This window comes from Panthera tigris, chromosome B1 (assembly GCF_018350195.1).
Source record: "Panthera tigris isolate Pti1 chromosome B1, P.tigris_Pti1_mat1.1, whole genome shotgun sequence".
Lineage (NCBI taxonomy): Eukaryota > Metazoa > Chordata > Mammalia > Carnivora > Felidae > Panthera > Panthera tigris.
In genome coordinates this window covers 43,898,241-43,915,399 of record NC_056663.1, presented here as the reverse complement: position 1 = coordinate 43,915,399, position 17,159 = coordinate 43,898,241, and the positions used below count along the sequence as shown (strand labels likewise).

The window sequence follows — 17,159 nt, the reverse complement described above, 5'->3', positions numbered from 1 at the left end:
GGAATCACACTTCCCTCCTAAAGCCCTTGATTCCAGCACAGTAGAGCAGGGGGTGGGAGGCAAGACCAAGCCATACATTTAAGAGAGGACAGCTCTTCAAAGGGAAAGGGTCGAATGAAGAACAAATGTTAATCCTTACAGCTGTTGGTGTAGAGCTGAACAGCTTTCCCACTACTTCAGTGTACTTTTTCTGTCTATAAATGATAATCTCTTGAAAAAGAAGTCCTTTATGTGTCAGACGTTCGCCCAGCAGTGGGCACTGGTTGAGGATCACCTCTGGTTTGGGTGCTCGCTCCAGTTTTGGTGATACAAAAGGGACCAGGTGTAAGGCCCCCACAGAACTCCGTCTGGAGGAAGCCTGCCGGCTTCTATTACCAGTGTTCTTACAAGGGAATGTATGAGGGAGGTCTTGGGAGAAGTCAAATGTTAAAAATCAGAATTGAAAAGAAACAGCTCCTTCCTCCCCCCCTCCCCCCAAAAAAAAGCGAAAAGCATTTTGAGCTTAACAATTGTTCTGTCTCTAGGATGGTTCCTATGCTTGGGTATATCTGCTGTAGGAGAGAGGAGTGATGTCATTTTTTCACCTTTTTCTGTAAGTAGAATTTATCTAGCACACTGTAGGCTTCCTCAAGAGAAATTTAAAATCCCAAATTGATGTGCTAGTGAGACCTACCACCTCGCTGCAGTGTCCCTACAGGTGATACACATAAGAGCTATTTACAGCATTTTCTGAAATGTAAGTCTGTGGTGTACTAGAACATTTTATTAAGAATTGCAGGAAACTCCTCCTGCTCAGCCTTTAAGCTGTGTCCTTTTTTTCTTTGTTAACAATTTTATTGAGGGGCACCTCAGTAGCTCGGTCGGTTAAGTGTTTTGCTTTCTGCTCAGGTCATGGTCTCGCAGTTTGTGAGTTCAAACCCCACATCAGGCTCTGCACTGACAGCAGGGAGCCTGCTTGGAATTCTCTCTCTCCCTCTTTCTCTGCTGCCCCCCCCCCCGAAAATAAATAAATATTTAAAAATATTTTTAAAAAGTTTTATTAGATATAATTCACATGCCATACAGTTCACCTATTTTAAGGGCCTGTGATGCAGTGATTTTTAGTATATTAACAGAGTTGTGCAACTATTGCCTGTATCCAATTTTTAGAACATTTTATCACCCCCAAAAGAATCCGTACCCATTAGGAGTCACCTCCCATTCCTTTCCCATTCCACCCCTGGGCAACTGAGAATCTAAATTGTGTCTCAGTAGATTTGCTTATTGTAAACATTTTATATAAATGGAACTATACAGTCTATAGTCTTTTGTGACTACCTCTGTTTACATCCATGTTGTAGCATGTATCTGTACTTCAGTCCTGTTTTATTGTTGATTAGCACTACACTACATGGATATGCTGTATTTTGTTCAGTTGACAGACATATGGGTTATTTCCACTTTGGGGTTATTATGGTTAATGCTGCTGTGAACACTTCCTGTGCATAGGTTTTTATGTAGATGCCTAGTAGAATTGCCGGGTCATGAGGTAACTCTATTTCTAACATTTTGAGGAACTGTCAAAGTGTTTTCCAAAGAGGCTGCACCATTTTACATTCTTACCAAGCATGTGAGGGTTTCAGTTTCCCCACCTCCTTGCCAGCACTTGCTATCCATCTCTTTGTAGCCATCTTAGTAGGTGTGAAGTGGCATCTCCTGGTTCTGATTTGCGTTTCCCTTATATCTAATGATATCGAGCATCTTTTCATGTACTTGTTGGCCATTGGTATATCTTCGTTAGCAAAATGTTTATTCAGATTCTTTGTCTACTTTTTAACTGGGTTATTTATCTTTTCATATTGAGTTATAAGAGTATGTATTCTACATACGAGTCCCTTACTATAGATGTGATTGTAAATAGTTCTTCCCATTCTGGCAGTTATCTTTTTACTTTTTTGATGGTATCATTTGATGTGTAAAAGTTTTTAATTTTGATGAACTTCAGTTTTCTACTTTTTCTTTTGTCCCTTGTGTCATATCTAAGAAGGCTTTGCCCAACCCACAGTTCCAAAGATTTACTCCTAGGTTTTCTTCTAAGAGTTTTATAGTTTGAGCTCTTACATTTAGGTCTGTGATTCATTTCGAATTAATTTTTGTATAGTTTGTGAGGAAGTGGTGCAACTTCTGTCTTTTGCATGTAGCTGTGCAGTTGTCCCAGCACCATTTGTTGAAAGATTGCCCTTTTCTCTATTGAATTAATTTTGTACCCTTGTCAAAATCAATTAATCATAGATGTAAGAGTTCATTTCTGAACTTTTAATTGTTTTTTTTTTTTTTTTTTAAGTTTACTTATTTTGAGAGAGACAGAAAGCGTGAGTGGGGAGGCACAGAGAGAGAGAGAATCCCAAGCAGGCTCCATCCACACTGTCAGCACAGAGCCTGATGAGGGGTTGAACTCACAAACCATGAGATCATGACCTGAGCCGAAGCTGGACATTTAGCCGACTGAGCCACCCAGGTGTCCCTAAACTCTTAATTTTGTTTTATTGATACATATGCCTTTCCTTATGTTTGTCCTACACTGCCTTGATTATGGTAACTTTGTAGTGAGTTTTGAAATCAGGACATAGGAGTCCTCCAACTTTGTTCTTTTGATTGGTTTAGCTATTCTGGGTTCTTTGCATGTCCTTATGAATTTTAGGATCAGCTTATTAGTTTTTGCAAAGAAGCCTGCTGGGATTTTGATACATGTTGTGTTCAATCTGTAGATAAATTGGGGAGTGTGGTCATGTTAACAATATTAAATCTTCCAATCCATGAATATAGGATGTCTTTCCATTTATTTAGATTTTTAATTTTTTAAACAGTTTTAGAGTATCTTGACTTTCTTTTGTGAAGTTTATTTTCAAGTATCTTATTCTTTTTGATATAATGGTAAATGAAATTATTTTTTTTATTTCTTTTTTGGATTTTTCATTGCATGTGTATAGAAATACAATTAATTTTTTGCACATTGATTTTATATTCTAGGACTTTCTATATACAGGATCATTTCATCTGTAAATAGAGATAGTTTTTACTTTTTCCTTTCCAGTTTAGGTATCTTTTATTTTATTTTTCCTAGCCTAATTGACCTGGCTAGGACTTCTAGTACAATTCTGAATAGATATAGCAAAAGCTGATATTGTTGTTCTTGATTTTAGGGTAAAAGCATCAATCTTTTAGCATTAAGTATGACATTAGCATTAAGGTTTTCATAGCTGTCCTTCATCAAGTTGAGGAGGTTCCCTTCTGTGCCTAGTTTGTTAGATGTTTTTTGTCGTGAAAGGATGTTGGATTTTGTCAAATTCTTTTTCTGCATATACTGTGATAATTACGTGGGTTTTGTATTCCATTCTGTTGACATACACTAATTGATTTTCAGGTGTTAAACCAACCTTGCATTCCTTGGATAAATCCCACTGTTCATGATGCATAAATTGGCTTTTTATGTGTTGGTGGATTCAGTTTGATAATATTTGGTTGAAGATTTTTACTTCTGTTTTCTTTTTTTAATTTTTTTTTAATGTTTATTTATTTTTGAAAGACACAGAGACAGAATGCAAGTGGGTTAGGGGCAGAGAGAGAGGGAGACACAGAATCTGAAGCAGGCTCCAGGCTCCAAGCTATCAGCATAGAGCCTGACGTGGGGCTTGAACCCATGAGCTGTGAGATCATGACCTGAGCTGAAATTGAACGTTCAACTGACTGAACCACCCAGGGGCCTCTGCTTCTATTTTCAATAGGAGATATTGGTCCGTAGTTTTTTTCTTTCTTGTGATAACTTTGGATTTGTTATCAGAGTAATATTGGCCTGATAGAATGAGTTGGGAACTATTTTCCTCTTATATTTTTTGTAAGAGTTTGTGAACAATTGATATTAGTTCTTTAAATATTTGGCAGAATTCACGAGGCTGGTCCATGTTTTTGGGGGGGCGGGAGGAGTTTTTAATTTACCAATTCAGTTTCTCTCCTTGTTTTAGATCTATTCAGATTTTCTATTTCCTCTTGAGTCAGATTAAGTAGTTTGTGTCTTTCTAGGAATTTTTCTACTTTATCTAAGTTATCTAATTTGTTAACATGCAATATCTCATTTTTAAATGGAATTAATAAGCCCTGCTCTGCCTTTTTCACAGGGTTGATTTGAGGATCAAGTTAGGTAATGCTTTGAGGATCAAATAAGTGAAATGTTTTACTTGTTCTGAATTCTTAGTTGTAGGAAAACATAACCATATTTTACCACTGTCTGCAATTTATGCAGTTTACCATTTCTACTGTGTTCCTCCTTTGTTAATTACATTTCAGGGGAGAGGTTGTTGCTCTTGTTCCCAAAAGAATATGAACTAAGATTGGGTTCAAAGGGGAGTTAAAGTCATTTGGGGGCCTATTTCTGCCTATTTCCTGAAGAGTAGCAGAACTTCTAGATCCTATGCTGGGGATCCTATGTAGGGTCAGAGGACATCAGTGCACCATTAAGGAAATCAGTTGTGGGCTCTGATTCATTCTGCTCTCAGCTAGCACTGAGAAAATCTGTTTCCTTTCCTCTCTGAACAAATGCTGAGCTTATCCAGTCACTGATTTCCTAAGCTTTCCTGTAATCCATACCTTAGATGCACTATATTCATTCATCCCACTTCTGCCCAGCTTGCATCAAAGTAATAAAGGTTCTCTTAAAATACAGCTTAGCTGGCACACCTGGGTGGCTCAGTTAGTTAAGTGCTCAACTCTTGATTTCAGCTCAGGTCATGAACTCATGGCTCATGAGATCGGGCCTCACGTTGGGCTCTGGGCTGACAATTCAGCTTGCTTGGGATTCTCTCACCCCTTCTCTGTCTCTGCTCCTCCCTAGCTTGTGCTCTCTTTCTCTCAAAATAAATAAACATTAAAAAAGGAATTATTTCATGTAATGCTCTAGAAAGTTCTCTTCATTTGCTGAATATGACGGCAAATTCAAAGAAGGAATCTCTCCTTTAGAAAGGGAAGAGAAGTTGGTGACATAAAAACTGACTCCTTAAAATCAGAAGTCCAGCAAGTGCTGGTGTTTTCTGTAAACATGTTTCTATAAAGACATGTGAGGTGGCACTCATATACGAAGGTGGTAGTTTTTTCCCCTCACTGTTGTATTTGGTTGTTCTCTGAAGGGATTTTGAGTGTGGCTCTTGTTTCCTTAACTGCATTATAAGCCCCATGCGCTTATTTTGTGGTCTCTTCATGCCTAGTACAGTATATGCTGCAGGTTATAAGAGCCTGTGCCTGGTTGGTTAGATGATTATTTTAGAAATTATTTTGTGATTTGATTTTAGGACTTCAAGTCCTGATGAAGCTGATGGTTAAATTAATTAGGGAGTGTTGACTATTGAACATCTGATTTGGATCCTTATGTAGAATATCTTAGTACTGTGGTTTGTGGTCAATTGCTGTTATACATTTATAAAACTTCACTGTCAGGGCGCCTGGGTGACTCGGTTGAGCTTCCAACTGGATTTCAGCTCTGGTCATGATCCCAAGATCATAGAATTGAGCCTCATGTCGGGCTCCATGCTTGAGATCTCTCTCTTTCTCTATCTCTCTCTCTCTCCCCCTCTCCTCCCCTTGCATGTGCATGCTCTCTCTCTCTCTCTCGAAAATAAAATAAAATTAAAATTAAATAAAACTTCACTGTGGTTGCTGGGCCTTCCAAGTTTGTGTTATTGTGTCTGCATATCTTTTATGTGGCCCTGAATAACAAAGACCCACATTTTGGGCTTGAGTTCAGAGGTGCAGGCCAGTGTCTTGGTAACTAGGGGTCCTATTCTATAGTTGTATAGATTGAAGTTGCCTGATTATGAGATATATTACAATATGAGGATTGTACAACTGTAGGATTATCTCTCCCAGTGAGGATAGAATAAAGTAGATAGGAATAACTCCATCTGTTTGAGATATGTAGCCCAGCACGGTCACATGGGTTCATCATCTTACTTCTGAGCATTCAGAAGTATGGCACTGGAGCTTTGTTCCTAGAGACTGTCCCTCTGCTTCCTGTCTTTCAGATGCTCCCCCCCCCCACCCCCCTCAGTGGATATGACAGCATAGATCAGTATATTTGTGTCATACCATAGCATTGAATCCGTACTCCAGACCCCTTCTTCCTTGACTTGTGTTCACACTTGGACTTTCCCATGAATGAAGAGAAATTAGATGAATGAAGATAACTCTGGAGTTAATTGGGGGACTGTCTAGCATGGTTGAGCCATGGCCTGCCTGTGCCCCAACGTAGACTCCCAACTGCCTTCCTCTCTCTCCCTCCTCTTCCCCGTGTGTGTGTGTGTGTGTGTGTGTGTGTGTGTGTTAACCATTTTGAGCCGTGGTTTCTTCATCTGTGAGATGGAGTTAAAAAATACCTCACAGGGTTGTTGTGAGGACTGAATAAGTATCTAGAGTGTCAAGCACTTACAATAATATTATAATGAGGAAAAAATTTTCAGGAGACACTTAAAAAATCACCTTTTACAATGAATCCCACCCCTCTGTCTTGGGAGGAGGAGAGGGCAAGCTGGGTTGGGGATGGAAATAGGAATCTTGCGGTGAAATGGAGAAAAAGAGAAATCGGTAAAAGGAAAGTAAGTTTAGTTAGGAAGAGATTTTTGTACTTAATAAGAAGGATTCTGGACCTCAGAATGTGTTTTATGTCTTTATATGTTTCAATTGAATAACTTTGCTTTTTCCATGTAACATGTCTTAGGAGATCCTACCCTGTTAGCACATACAGATCTACGTTATGGTTTAACCTCCCTATAGTATTCCATTGTGATGTTGCGCATGCAGTGATCTTTCAGTGCCCTGTGATACTTTAATTGCCACAGATCAGTGTGTAGGAACCAGCACTTCAGTGAACATCCTCATTCTCGTACATATGTGTATGGCCCTCTTTGTGAGCATAATTAAAATAAATTCCTAGCAGTGGCATTGATGAGTGAAAGAATCTATTCTTTTTTTTTTAAGTTTATTTATTTTGAGAGAGAGTGAGTGCATACACGTGTGAATGAGGGAGGGGCAGAGAGAGAGAGAGAGGGAGAGAGACTCCCAACCAGGCTTGAACCCACAAAGGGTGAGATCATGACCTGAGACACAATCAAGAGTTGATGCTTAATCGACTGAGCCACCCAGGCAGCCCTGGCCATTAAAAAAAAAAAAAAAAAAAAAAAATTCTTGTTTGTTTGTACCGTTTATCATACAGAATTTATTCTTTATTTCATTTGTTCGGTGGAAAGCACCAGGGATGTTTTGTTGTGTTTTGTTTTTTTTTTTTTTTTAATGGGAGGTGGGGAGGAGGACTTACCATCTGATTGCTCACTAAAATTGCTTGCTGCCTCCAATTCATAGGTTCCTTAAAATGGAGTTTCTGTCTGTGTGTTCTCTTTAATCCTCCTTTTGATTGTATGAGTTTTTGTTTGTAAAATGCTCAGTCACCGTGCCTGACACTGTAGTCAGTACTACTTCCTCCCTTTTCTTCCCTCTCATTGTTCTCTGACTTTACCCTAGGCCTTGTGGGTGGCTGCTTGTCTGGCCCCGAATGGGGCCAGCCTAAGGCCAAGGTCACCACGCAGGCCAGCAGTTTGCATCCCCCTTCAAATCAATGTTCTTTAAATATCCAGCAGTTATTAGAGAAAAGCTCCATGTAAGGAGCCTGTGAAGAAAGATCTGCAGACTTAGGCCAAAGTTTGGTTGTCCCTTGACCTTCTGCTGTGCTCTGCACGACAAAATCTGAACCACTGTCCAGAGAAGGAAAATATTTACTCCAGTTTGTTCCTGGGGTTTGATTCTCTCCCCAGGGTGGTCTGCCTAATGTCCCGTCCTGCCACACCCGGGTGCTGGCGAGATCGGTTCCCCCACCCACTCCCACTGGGTGTTCAGCGTCCCTTCAGTCCAGTCTTGATGTCAACAGGAATGATGTAAGGGGGCTGAACTGTGTTTGAATGAAACCTGCTTGAATTTATGTTTTAATGAATGCTCCCTCTCAGAGCTTTAGTCCACACTTTAAAAAGTGCTTAAAACTGCACTTGCAACACATTTTTTTTGAGCATTCTCAAAGGTGACAAGCTTTATTCTTAGATGTTAAGATTTTTTTCCGCCGTAGCTGAAGAGTTTTTAAACTTCAGTGAGTGTAGTGATCAAAGGGGGATTGAAGTTATAACTATAAAGTAGTGAGAGGAGCCTTTTTGAGGACCCTAAAAAGTGGTCCAGAAATACAGTCTTCAAGAACAGTGATTCCTAAATGCCAGCCAATAAAGAAGGCTGTTGGACATTTTCTTTGAGTTTCGGGGGCTTTGTGGACCCTCTCAAAATTTATCTGTGAACACTTCTTAAATTACTTACTATAAAAGTCACTCATTTTCATGTATTGGTTCTCAGATTCTGTTTTAAGGCCTTAGAGTCAGACCTGTGTCTTCAACTTGGATGCGAAAGTCTGGATTTGAGGTTAGGAAGAGGCCAGGTGTATGTCTGTATGATACAGGAGGCCTGTTCAAATTTTGGCAGCTTTCTCACTTTATATGTCAGGTATTCAGGAATCCATAAAAGGGACCTCCTGTAGCTAAAGGACAGGGGCCAATGGACAGATCTAAAAGGAGCTTCTAGACAGTGTTTTACCAAAAAATTAGAATCTGAGGGGGAACAGACAAGCATGTTTGAGAGTAATGCCAAATCTGAAGTGTTAATACATGTTGTTTTCCAAGTGGTTCTGTCTTGTCTTCTCTTAAATGAGATTGTACATACGAAAGCAGCTAGCCAGCAGGTTCTCCGTGTATGTTAGCGGAGTATGTTTCTCATCCTCAAAAATACTTTGTTAATAGCATGTCACCGTCTGAGGCTTTTAAACTTTTTTGTAAGCCTGTCTTCCAACTTAATATACCTTCAACATACTCCAGTTATGTTCAACTCCAGTATGTTGAAGGTATATTACACATACACAATGTCAGGCTGCTACCCCAGTCTTCAAAATGTTGATATTCTGTGCCTTTTCTTTTGAAAATAGGATAAAATGGAGGTAAAACCTTTTTACATGAGAATAGCCTATGTCCTGAGTAAGCATAAAAAGCATCTATGTTTTAAAGCACCCCTGGGCGATTCACACAACCTTCTGTCTAGATTTAAGAGAGGCTGATAATTGAAAGGAAGAGTTTTGTTAACAGCAACAAATGTGGCAGAAGTGGAAATGTCGCTCTATTTTTGGATTTCCTCTGTGTTTGCTTTGAACTCATCTACTGATCTAATCTCTTCAGTGTCTGTGTTCACGAAGCTGCCAGGCTGTGCAGTGCTTGTCAGAATCATCCAAACTCATCAAACTCCTTTCAGGAAGAGAGCATCTCAGCACACCCTGGAGGAAGATTTTTAAGGAATACAGGAATTTTGTAAAAATAGAAGGATGAATAGAGGTAGGGCAGTTACATAACAGTATTTGCAGATGAAAAGCCAGCCCTGACTGCTGTGGCTAGAACCCTTAACTGGGAGAAGATTGAGAAGCGGAGCCTGCCGGGAAGGGTGGCGAACTTTTTGCTCTGTGGTAGCTGAGGTGTACATTCTCTTTTAGGGCAGCACTGGGTATGCAGGCTCAGCGGGCCCTGGGAGACTTGGCTGATTCAGAGTGCAAATGTAAATCAGATCTTACCCAAACCTACCTTTTTGAGTTTCCTGGTTTGTTTTCTTGTTTTACATTCTCACAACTCCCAAAACTGGTGAGCAGTCCTCTCCCACCCACTCTGTCCCACCCCGCAGTACTTTCTAGTGGTGACTGAAGATACTGGACCAAGGTGGGGTCCTCAGGGACTAGGTGCAGACTGGGCATGTTAATTTGCCTGCACTGGGGTGGTGTCTTCCAGGCGGGGCTCCTTCAGCTGTCTGCTCAGGCTGAAGTCAGTGAGGGGCGATGGTTTTCCTTCCCCATTCCACCGGTGGGTGGCTCACTTCAGAATGCAGCCGATAAAACTCCTTAATCCTTAGAGCTATGGGGCTGGGCTGGGCAGCGTTAGAACTTCTGTGTGAATGCTGAGATCCTGCTCCTTTGTTCTCTTTGGCCGGTTTCAGGCTGCCTGCCCTGTCCCTCACGCTGTGAGGTGCTCTCCCTCTCTCCAGTTCTTAGCTTGGGAAAAGCAGTTGATGGAGATGGGGACAAGAAGGAAGGACCTAAAAGGAGTTTCTGCCCTTTTTTAACAGAGAAGATTAGGGCAGAAACCAAAAGCTAGGAGAGAGGTCAGTGAAAGGTCTCCCCTTGGCCTTTGGAAGGCGTCAGGTTGATGGTGAAGGCGTCTGCGAAATAGCGAGAAGAGGTTCCAAGAAGTGGGTGGGTGGGAGTCACACTGTACTCTCCTGTCTGTAGCCTCGCCCTCCCCTCACATTCTCTCAGGTTTGTAGGCAAGGACAGAGGAGTGGGGTGTGGGGCTCAGGGATCCCACGAGGGAGACTGACGGTGAATGTTAGTAAGTCAGTGGCAAGGAGAAGACATCGGAGAAATTACATAACAAATTTTTATTGTGATCAGCTCCCAACATCACGCAGGAAAGTAGAACCTCCATATTCCCACTGCCGAGATTAAATAATTATCAAGATTTTCTCAAGACTTGCTTCCAACATTCCCTTTTTCTTCCTTTTCCTTTTGTTTTGTTAAATAAATCAAATTCCAGGTATCGGGTCATCTGTGTCAATATGCATCCCTAAAATATTTGGACACATAACTATGATGTAATTATTAATAATATCTCATTTACAAAGTTGGTTAAAATTCAAATTTCTTTTAATTGAGGTATAACTGATATATTAGCTTCAGGTGTATACTGTAAAGAGTCAGTATTTGTATATTTTGCAAAATGATCACCACAGTAAGTCCAGTTAATTAATATCTGTCACCACACATAGTTTCAAGATTTTGTTGTTGTTATTATGGGTATACATATTTCCAGCACTTTGAGAAGGTCATCAACCTGTAAGGTCCCCAAACCCCATAGTTTAGGGGTTTTTACCCATACTTTGGCATCGTTGATTAAATCACTGGCTATTGGTGATTAGACTTCACTTCCTGCTTCCCTCCTCCCCTAAGGTGAGGGGGGGGGGTGGTGGAGCTGAAAGTTCCAACCTTGTCTACTGCTTGACCTTTCTGGTGACCAGCCCCCATCCTGAAGCTAGAGGGGCCACCAGTCACCTCAGGAGCATACAAAAGACACTTATCACCCCTGAGATTCCAAGAGTTTTAGACCTGTGTTGGGAACCCAGCACAAAGAACAAATGTATATTTTTATCGTACCATACATGTTGAATCTAAAAAGCTCATGGTAAGCACCAAAACTTTAAGTGATAACTGTCTGTATTTCGATATAATCGAGATTCCATTTTCTGTAACTGATTGGATGCTAGGTTATGAGCAGGGGTGCTTAGACCTGGCCTGGCTTCTCCCTGAGCCTACAGCATCTGGATACATGTAAATCTTTGCAGCGCTGGGTTTCTGGTGATGTGTTTTCATTGTCGTTTGTCTACCCTTCCCCATCAGCACAGAATTCATAACAGTTCAGATGTGTGTGTGTGCAGATTTTCCTATGTATATATCTATCTACAGACATGTTAATTTTTTGGTACACTTTAAAACATTCTTGTTAAAATTTTGTGTGTAATGCAGTTGAGTTGAAAATATTTTTATTTTGAACCTTTTCGCAATTGTGCAACAGAGAAGGTAGCACAGTGAAGACTCCTGTATACCCATCCCCAGATTCAACAGTTATCAAGATTTTGCCACATTTACTATTTTTAGAAAGAAATTCTTTTGATGTATGTTAAAGCAAATCCCAGATACCATGTGTTGAAAGCTTTCTTAAGATTACGGTATTAATAATAGTTAAATGTGTATTTGAAAACAAAACTTACATTGGACATTGATAGAATTCCTGAAGCATCTGTGCAGAATACAGTTTGTAAGCCACTGCCTACCTAATTGTAGTCCTAAAGGAGTTTTGTGAAAATATGTGTGGGTGGTTTAAAAAACTCTTCCTGTGGTGCTCACTTTTTTGTTCCTGGATTAGAAGTAGGGCTAGAAAGTAGGATTAGAGGGTCATCTCTGAGTTTCTTTAATTGTTTGTTTGTTTGTTTGTTTTGAGAGAGAGAAGAGAGAGCTCAACCAGGGAAGGGTCAGAGAGAGAGGGAGAGAGAGAATCCCAAGCAAGTTCCACACTGTCAACAGGGAGCCCGCTGTGGGGCCTGAACTCATGAACCCATGAGATCATGAATTGAGCCTAGCTTAACCAGCTGAGCCACCCAGGTGCCCCTCTGAGTTTCCTTTAAAATCACAAGATACCATGATAATACCAATTTATTCGGTTTTTGTTGCTGCTATTCGATCGTTATTTCAGGTAACTAGTCAGGAAAGTACTATCTTAGTTTGTGCTTTAAGGAAATACCCTCACTTTCACCTTCCTAATTGCAGCATTCCTTCTAATAAGACCCAGATTAGAAAGGATCCTTATTTTTCACAAGTGTTTTGAGAGAATACCTGGCCCAGTTTGAGACAGAACTTCTAAAAAAAAAAACTTTATTATTGTATGATTTATGTCTTAGTAAAATAAGAACTATTGGTAGTGGTGGTGGTGGTTGCTTTTAAGTAACATTGATTCTCTTTTTAAGTTTTATTAAATCCAGTCGATTTTTTCTTTCTTAAGTAAGCTCTATGCCCATCGTAGGGCTTGAACTCATGACCCAAGATGACCTGAGATCAGGACTCGCATGCCCTACCAGTTGAACCAGCCATCACCCCAAGACTGTTTGTTTTAAAGCCATTTCCATATCTGCTTTCTTCTTTCTTTCTTTCTAATGTTTTTGGTTTTGTTTTTTGAGAGAGAGATTGAGAGCATGAGCTGGGAGGTACAGAGAGAGGGAGACAGGATCAGAAGCAGGTTCTGAGCTGTCAGCGCAGAGCCCAATGTGGGGCTCAAACTCACAAACCGAGAGATCATGACCTGAGCTGAAGTCAGACACTTAACCAACAGAGTCACCCAGGTGCCCCTGTATCTGCTTTTTCAAATTAGGTTTTTTATTTGGTTTCTTTCAGTTTTTTAAGTCTATAGAGAAGTTACTCTGAGCAGGCCATGGTGGGTTTTTCATTTAATTTTGAAACAGTTCGATTATTTAAACTATAGTCTAGGGAAGAGAGAATACTTGTTTTTAACATCCAGAGATTAAAATCTGTGTACCGTGTAGCATTTGGACCCTGAAGCTGTCAGGCAGGCCCTGGGAACTGTGTCGGTTCAAGATCTGAACCCTCTATCTGAGCTGGCAGTGTCTCAAGCTTTTTCCAGACTGGTTACTTTAACCTGTGGAATGTTAACATCATATGAATATGCCTTGCAATAGTCTCACAATCTATTTCGTCTTTTCCTCAGTGGCTCTATTTGGTCTAATTATTATGTGTATAGCTTGGATAAAACATGTATACATTTTGGATAGGAAGATTGACTTTAGCGTGTAATACCAACTGTTCCTTTCCAGGCTGCTCTGCCAACCTTGCTGAACCTTAGAGATGCTTAATAGAAGCTCTTAAAGAGGGAGGAATTTGCTGCTTGTCTGGGTAGATTCAGCTAGTAGAGAGTATTTACCAACGCCAAAAAGATAAGTCTTTAATAGATGGCTTTTGTGTTTTGTTTTTAGAATCACAAGAAGTTGATGAACAGCTGGTAGCAGAAGTGGTTGAAAAATGCTCATCTGAGACTTGTTCTAGACCCTCAGAAAATGAGGTGTCACAGCAGGCTATTGCTTCTTACCCAGTCAAGGATTTCAAAGAAGAACCTGAACATGATAGTAGCAAAATTTCAGTAGTGAGGCCATTTTCGATAGAAACCAAGAATTCCACGGACGCCCCGGCAGCTCTAGGAACGAAGGCAGCTTATGGCTGTCTAACTGTGGTCTCAGGCGAGGCTTTGCCCTCCAGCACACCAGAAGCCATCCCCGACAAGGCAATGACAGAAGGCACCATGGGGGTGACGCTGGAGGCCTCCACAGAAGCTGACCTGAAGGCTGGCAACTCCTGTCCAGAGCCTGTTCCCAGCAGAAGCAAGCTAAGAAAGCCCAAACCCATCTCTCTGAGGAAGAAGACGATTGGTGAATTTTTAGAGGCTGATGTTGCCCTAGAGGGCTCACCTCTCCCCCAGGCATCCTATCAGTTCTGTGCTGATGAGATGGATGGGAAAGCAAATCCTTTGCTAGGAGGCGCCAGGATCCAGAAACCTCCTCCTGACACTAAGGAGACCTCGAGCACCCCTGGCAGTGACACCAACGACTCTGGAGTTGAGCTGCTGGAGGAGTCCAGGAACTCACCTCTGAAACTCGAGTTTGATTTCACAGAAGATGTGGAAAATGTAGAGTCCAGGAAAGGCCTTCCGAAGAAACTTGGCAGGAAACTGGGTAGCAAACTGCCTCCCAAGGTACAGAAAGATAGCGTCAGTAAGCCAGTAGGCGCCAAAGGTGGGCACCAGCCTGCAGACCCAGCTACAGACAGCGCTCCTCCCTCCCAGGCATCTGCTAAGCTGGCTCCCAGCCAGTGGGATAACCCCAACTTCAGTCCCTTTGGGGGCCTCTCCGCTCTGCAGAACACCCCCCCTCTCTCCTCTAAGGGCTCCTACCACCTTGACGAATCCATGGATCCCTTTAAACCAACTACAACTTTAGCAAGCAGTGACTTTTGTTCTCCCGCCGGTAATCATATTAATGAAATCTTAGAATCACCCAAGAAGGCAAAGTCGCGTTTAATAACGTGAGTGGCGACGGGCGTGGGTGTTGTGTTCTGTGTACTTTCTGAGTTTGGCAGCCAGCTGTTTTTGGTTTTGGTGAACCGAAGTGATCTTTGAGGTGCATCGGGGCAGACCTGCAGCTTAGAGCTTTATGCTATAGCCCTCACTGTTTTGCTTAACTCTGGCGTACAGTTAGAAGTGCCAGAGTTGTCCTTGGTGGGTGTCTGCTTTGTTTCTGAATCCTCAGCTTATTCGGCTGACCTCTCCCACCTCCACACCTTGGGTACATTTTTCCTATTAAAAAAAAAAAGAAGAGGAGTGTACAACAGGCAGAGATTTGATGGTTTTCAGAAATCCTATCCAGGCTGTCAGGAATTGCTTCATATACAGAATTCAAGTGTCAGTGCTGGCCACCATCTTCAGATTCTCTGGATAAAAGGAAAATTCCATCTCTCCAGATTGATTACCGGTCTAATATCAGTAACGTGCAAAATGGTCCCAAAAGGTCTTATAGAAGTCTTTCACTTAAAACAGAAAGCTGTGACTTTTGTCACAAACAAATCTACCACAAAAAGTTGCTAAGAATTCTTATGTCTCCATGTTTAGCTTATGGCTCCATCAATACGGAGGTCAATTTGCAGTAAGAAGCAAGAATATTTTAAACATTCTTGTAAATCTGACTAAATTAGTCTTTTGTTGTGCGTTGTCTCCCTCTCCCTCCCCTCTTTTCTGGGAACGCCATAACCACTTTTGCAGGGTCCTTGAAGTTCCCAGAGTGATCAAGCCATATTTATTCCACGTAAAGTTTCAATTTAAATTTGTTACAGGGTTACCTTTTCACAGAACTTGAGTTGATGACAATATATCCTTTTGTGACCTTGTGACATTTTACTAAAAATAAAGTTGGACCAATGACACAGAGGATGAAAAGTAAAAAGGGAGAATGAGAAAAAGTACTGTTATTTCCAGCTGTCAGTGTAGATGAGTCAGGGAAATAATGTTCAGCATTACTGTGACCTAAAGGAGTATGCTAGTGTGGTGTGATGAAGTATACTAGAGAGAAAAGTTAAAGAGCAGAAAGCATCAGGACCAAGAAGCTTGAACCATGAGAAATCCTTTCTTCAGCAACCCCAGAATGCCTAAGGTGATTGAAATGTCATTAGTAGCTCTTGATTTGTTCTTTGGTTATATATGAGCAGTTAAATGGTTGCTGAAAAATATTATTGATCTGGGGTCTGCCAGGTGCCCTTCTGTGGCTGAGGTTAGTTACCTGTCTAGACAGTGCTTGGGGTATGTGTTGGCCACATCATTGCCTTGGTGCTTCCTGTGCGGTGCTTCTGGCTAGCCAAATTAGTAAGGAGTCCTTGGGAGCCTCCCCTTCAGTTGCATGTTGAAGCTGTATAGCCAGTACATTCATGTTAGATGAGACTAAATCTGGACCAGAGGGAGGGAAGTTATCGTACACCAAATTTTCAGTAGCAGGAAGTACCCTCTCAGTCCTTCCACCCTCACCTGGTAGCATTTTCCTCCTGTTCTGTTCTTGGTGAGTGAACTTCTTGGTTTAATGTACCTTGTAGATTTTTTTTGTATGTGTTATATAATCAAACCTCTTATCTCCTTGTTCCTTCTATAAGAGACGGTGTGTGACCTCTTATGTAACTTGGGCTTTGTGTAGAAAATCCCTTTGTTGGTAAGAAAGACTGGAAGTATGCATGTGGAAGTAGAAGCGAGTGGGGAGTTAGAGGTTCTGTTAACAGGTCACTTGTATGACTTTTTAAAAGATGCATGTAATTGGCATCTCAGATTCTCCTCCTGTGAAGTAGAGACCTCATACTCTCCATGATTGGTATTTTGTGGATCAAATAAGATAAGTTAATGTAAAACCATTTTAAGCTTCTTGGTGATACACACCTATAGTAGTTATGAGCAGAAATGTTGTCCACTATTGTTGTATTCATGCATTGCCTTTAATCTGGGTGACGAGACATTTAAATGTTCTCAGTAGTGAAATGTTGGTTTTTTATATTCACGAATATTTGGAAGTTTACTCTTCCTCTATAAATTTGGATATGAGGCATTTCTGAGTGTTTCTACCACTCTTTCTGCATTAGAGAGAGGTTCCTGATAATCATTCGCTCACCAATGGTAACATTCATGAATACGACATCTTTATTTGTGTCTCACCTCATAGAAAGAATTTTGCAGCCTTTACATCTACCAGACTACAGATAAATATTCCAGGCTTTACATGATTTTTTTCTCCATCTGTCTGTCTCTTTCCTGTCTCTAATTTTGTTGGTGCATCAGGACTACTGAACAAGTGAAATTTCTCTGTTTTCTGTTGTAAGTACCCCGGCCGTTTCTGTTCGTCCCTGGGACCTTTGGCACGTCCTCTCC

General features: G+C 41.1%; 1 protein-coding gene across 10 annotated transcripts in view; it reads left to right on the top strand.

Moving 5' to 3' along the window:
- TACC1 (transforming acidic coiled-coil containing protein 1) overlaps positions 1-17,159 on the top strand; it is a 120,313-nt gene that overhangs the window by 74,217 nt on the left and 28,937 nt on the right. For 7 of the 10 annotated variants that reach the window (XR_006216643.1, XM_007097065.3, XM_042983425.1 and 4 more), the window contains one exon: positions 13,684-14,785. The exons of the other annotated variants lie outside the window; for them this stretch is intronic. Coding sequence is in view for 6 of the 7 variants with exons in the window: in XM_007097065.3 (XP_007097127.1) it covers positions 13,684-14,785 (1,102 nt within the window). In the remaining variant the exon portion in view is untranslated. The remainder of the gene's footprint in view (positions 1-13,683; positions 14,786-17,159) is intronic. 10 annotated transcript variants of the gene reach the window in all.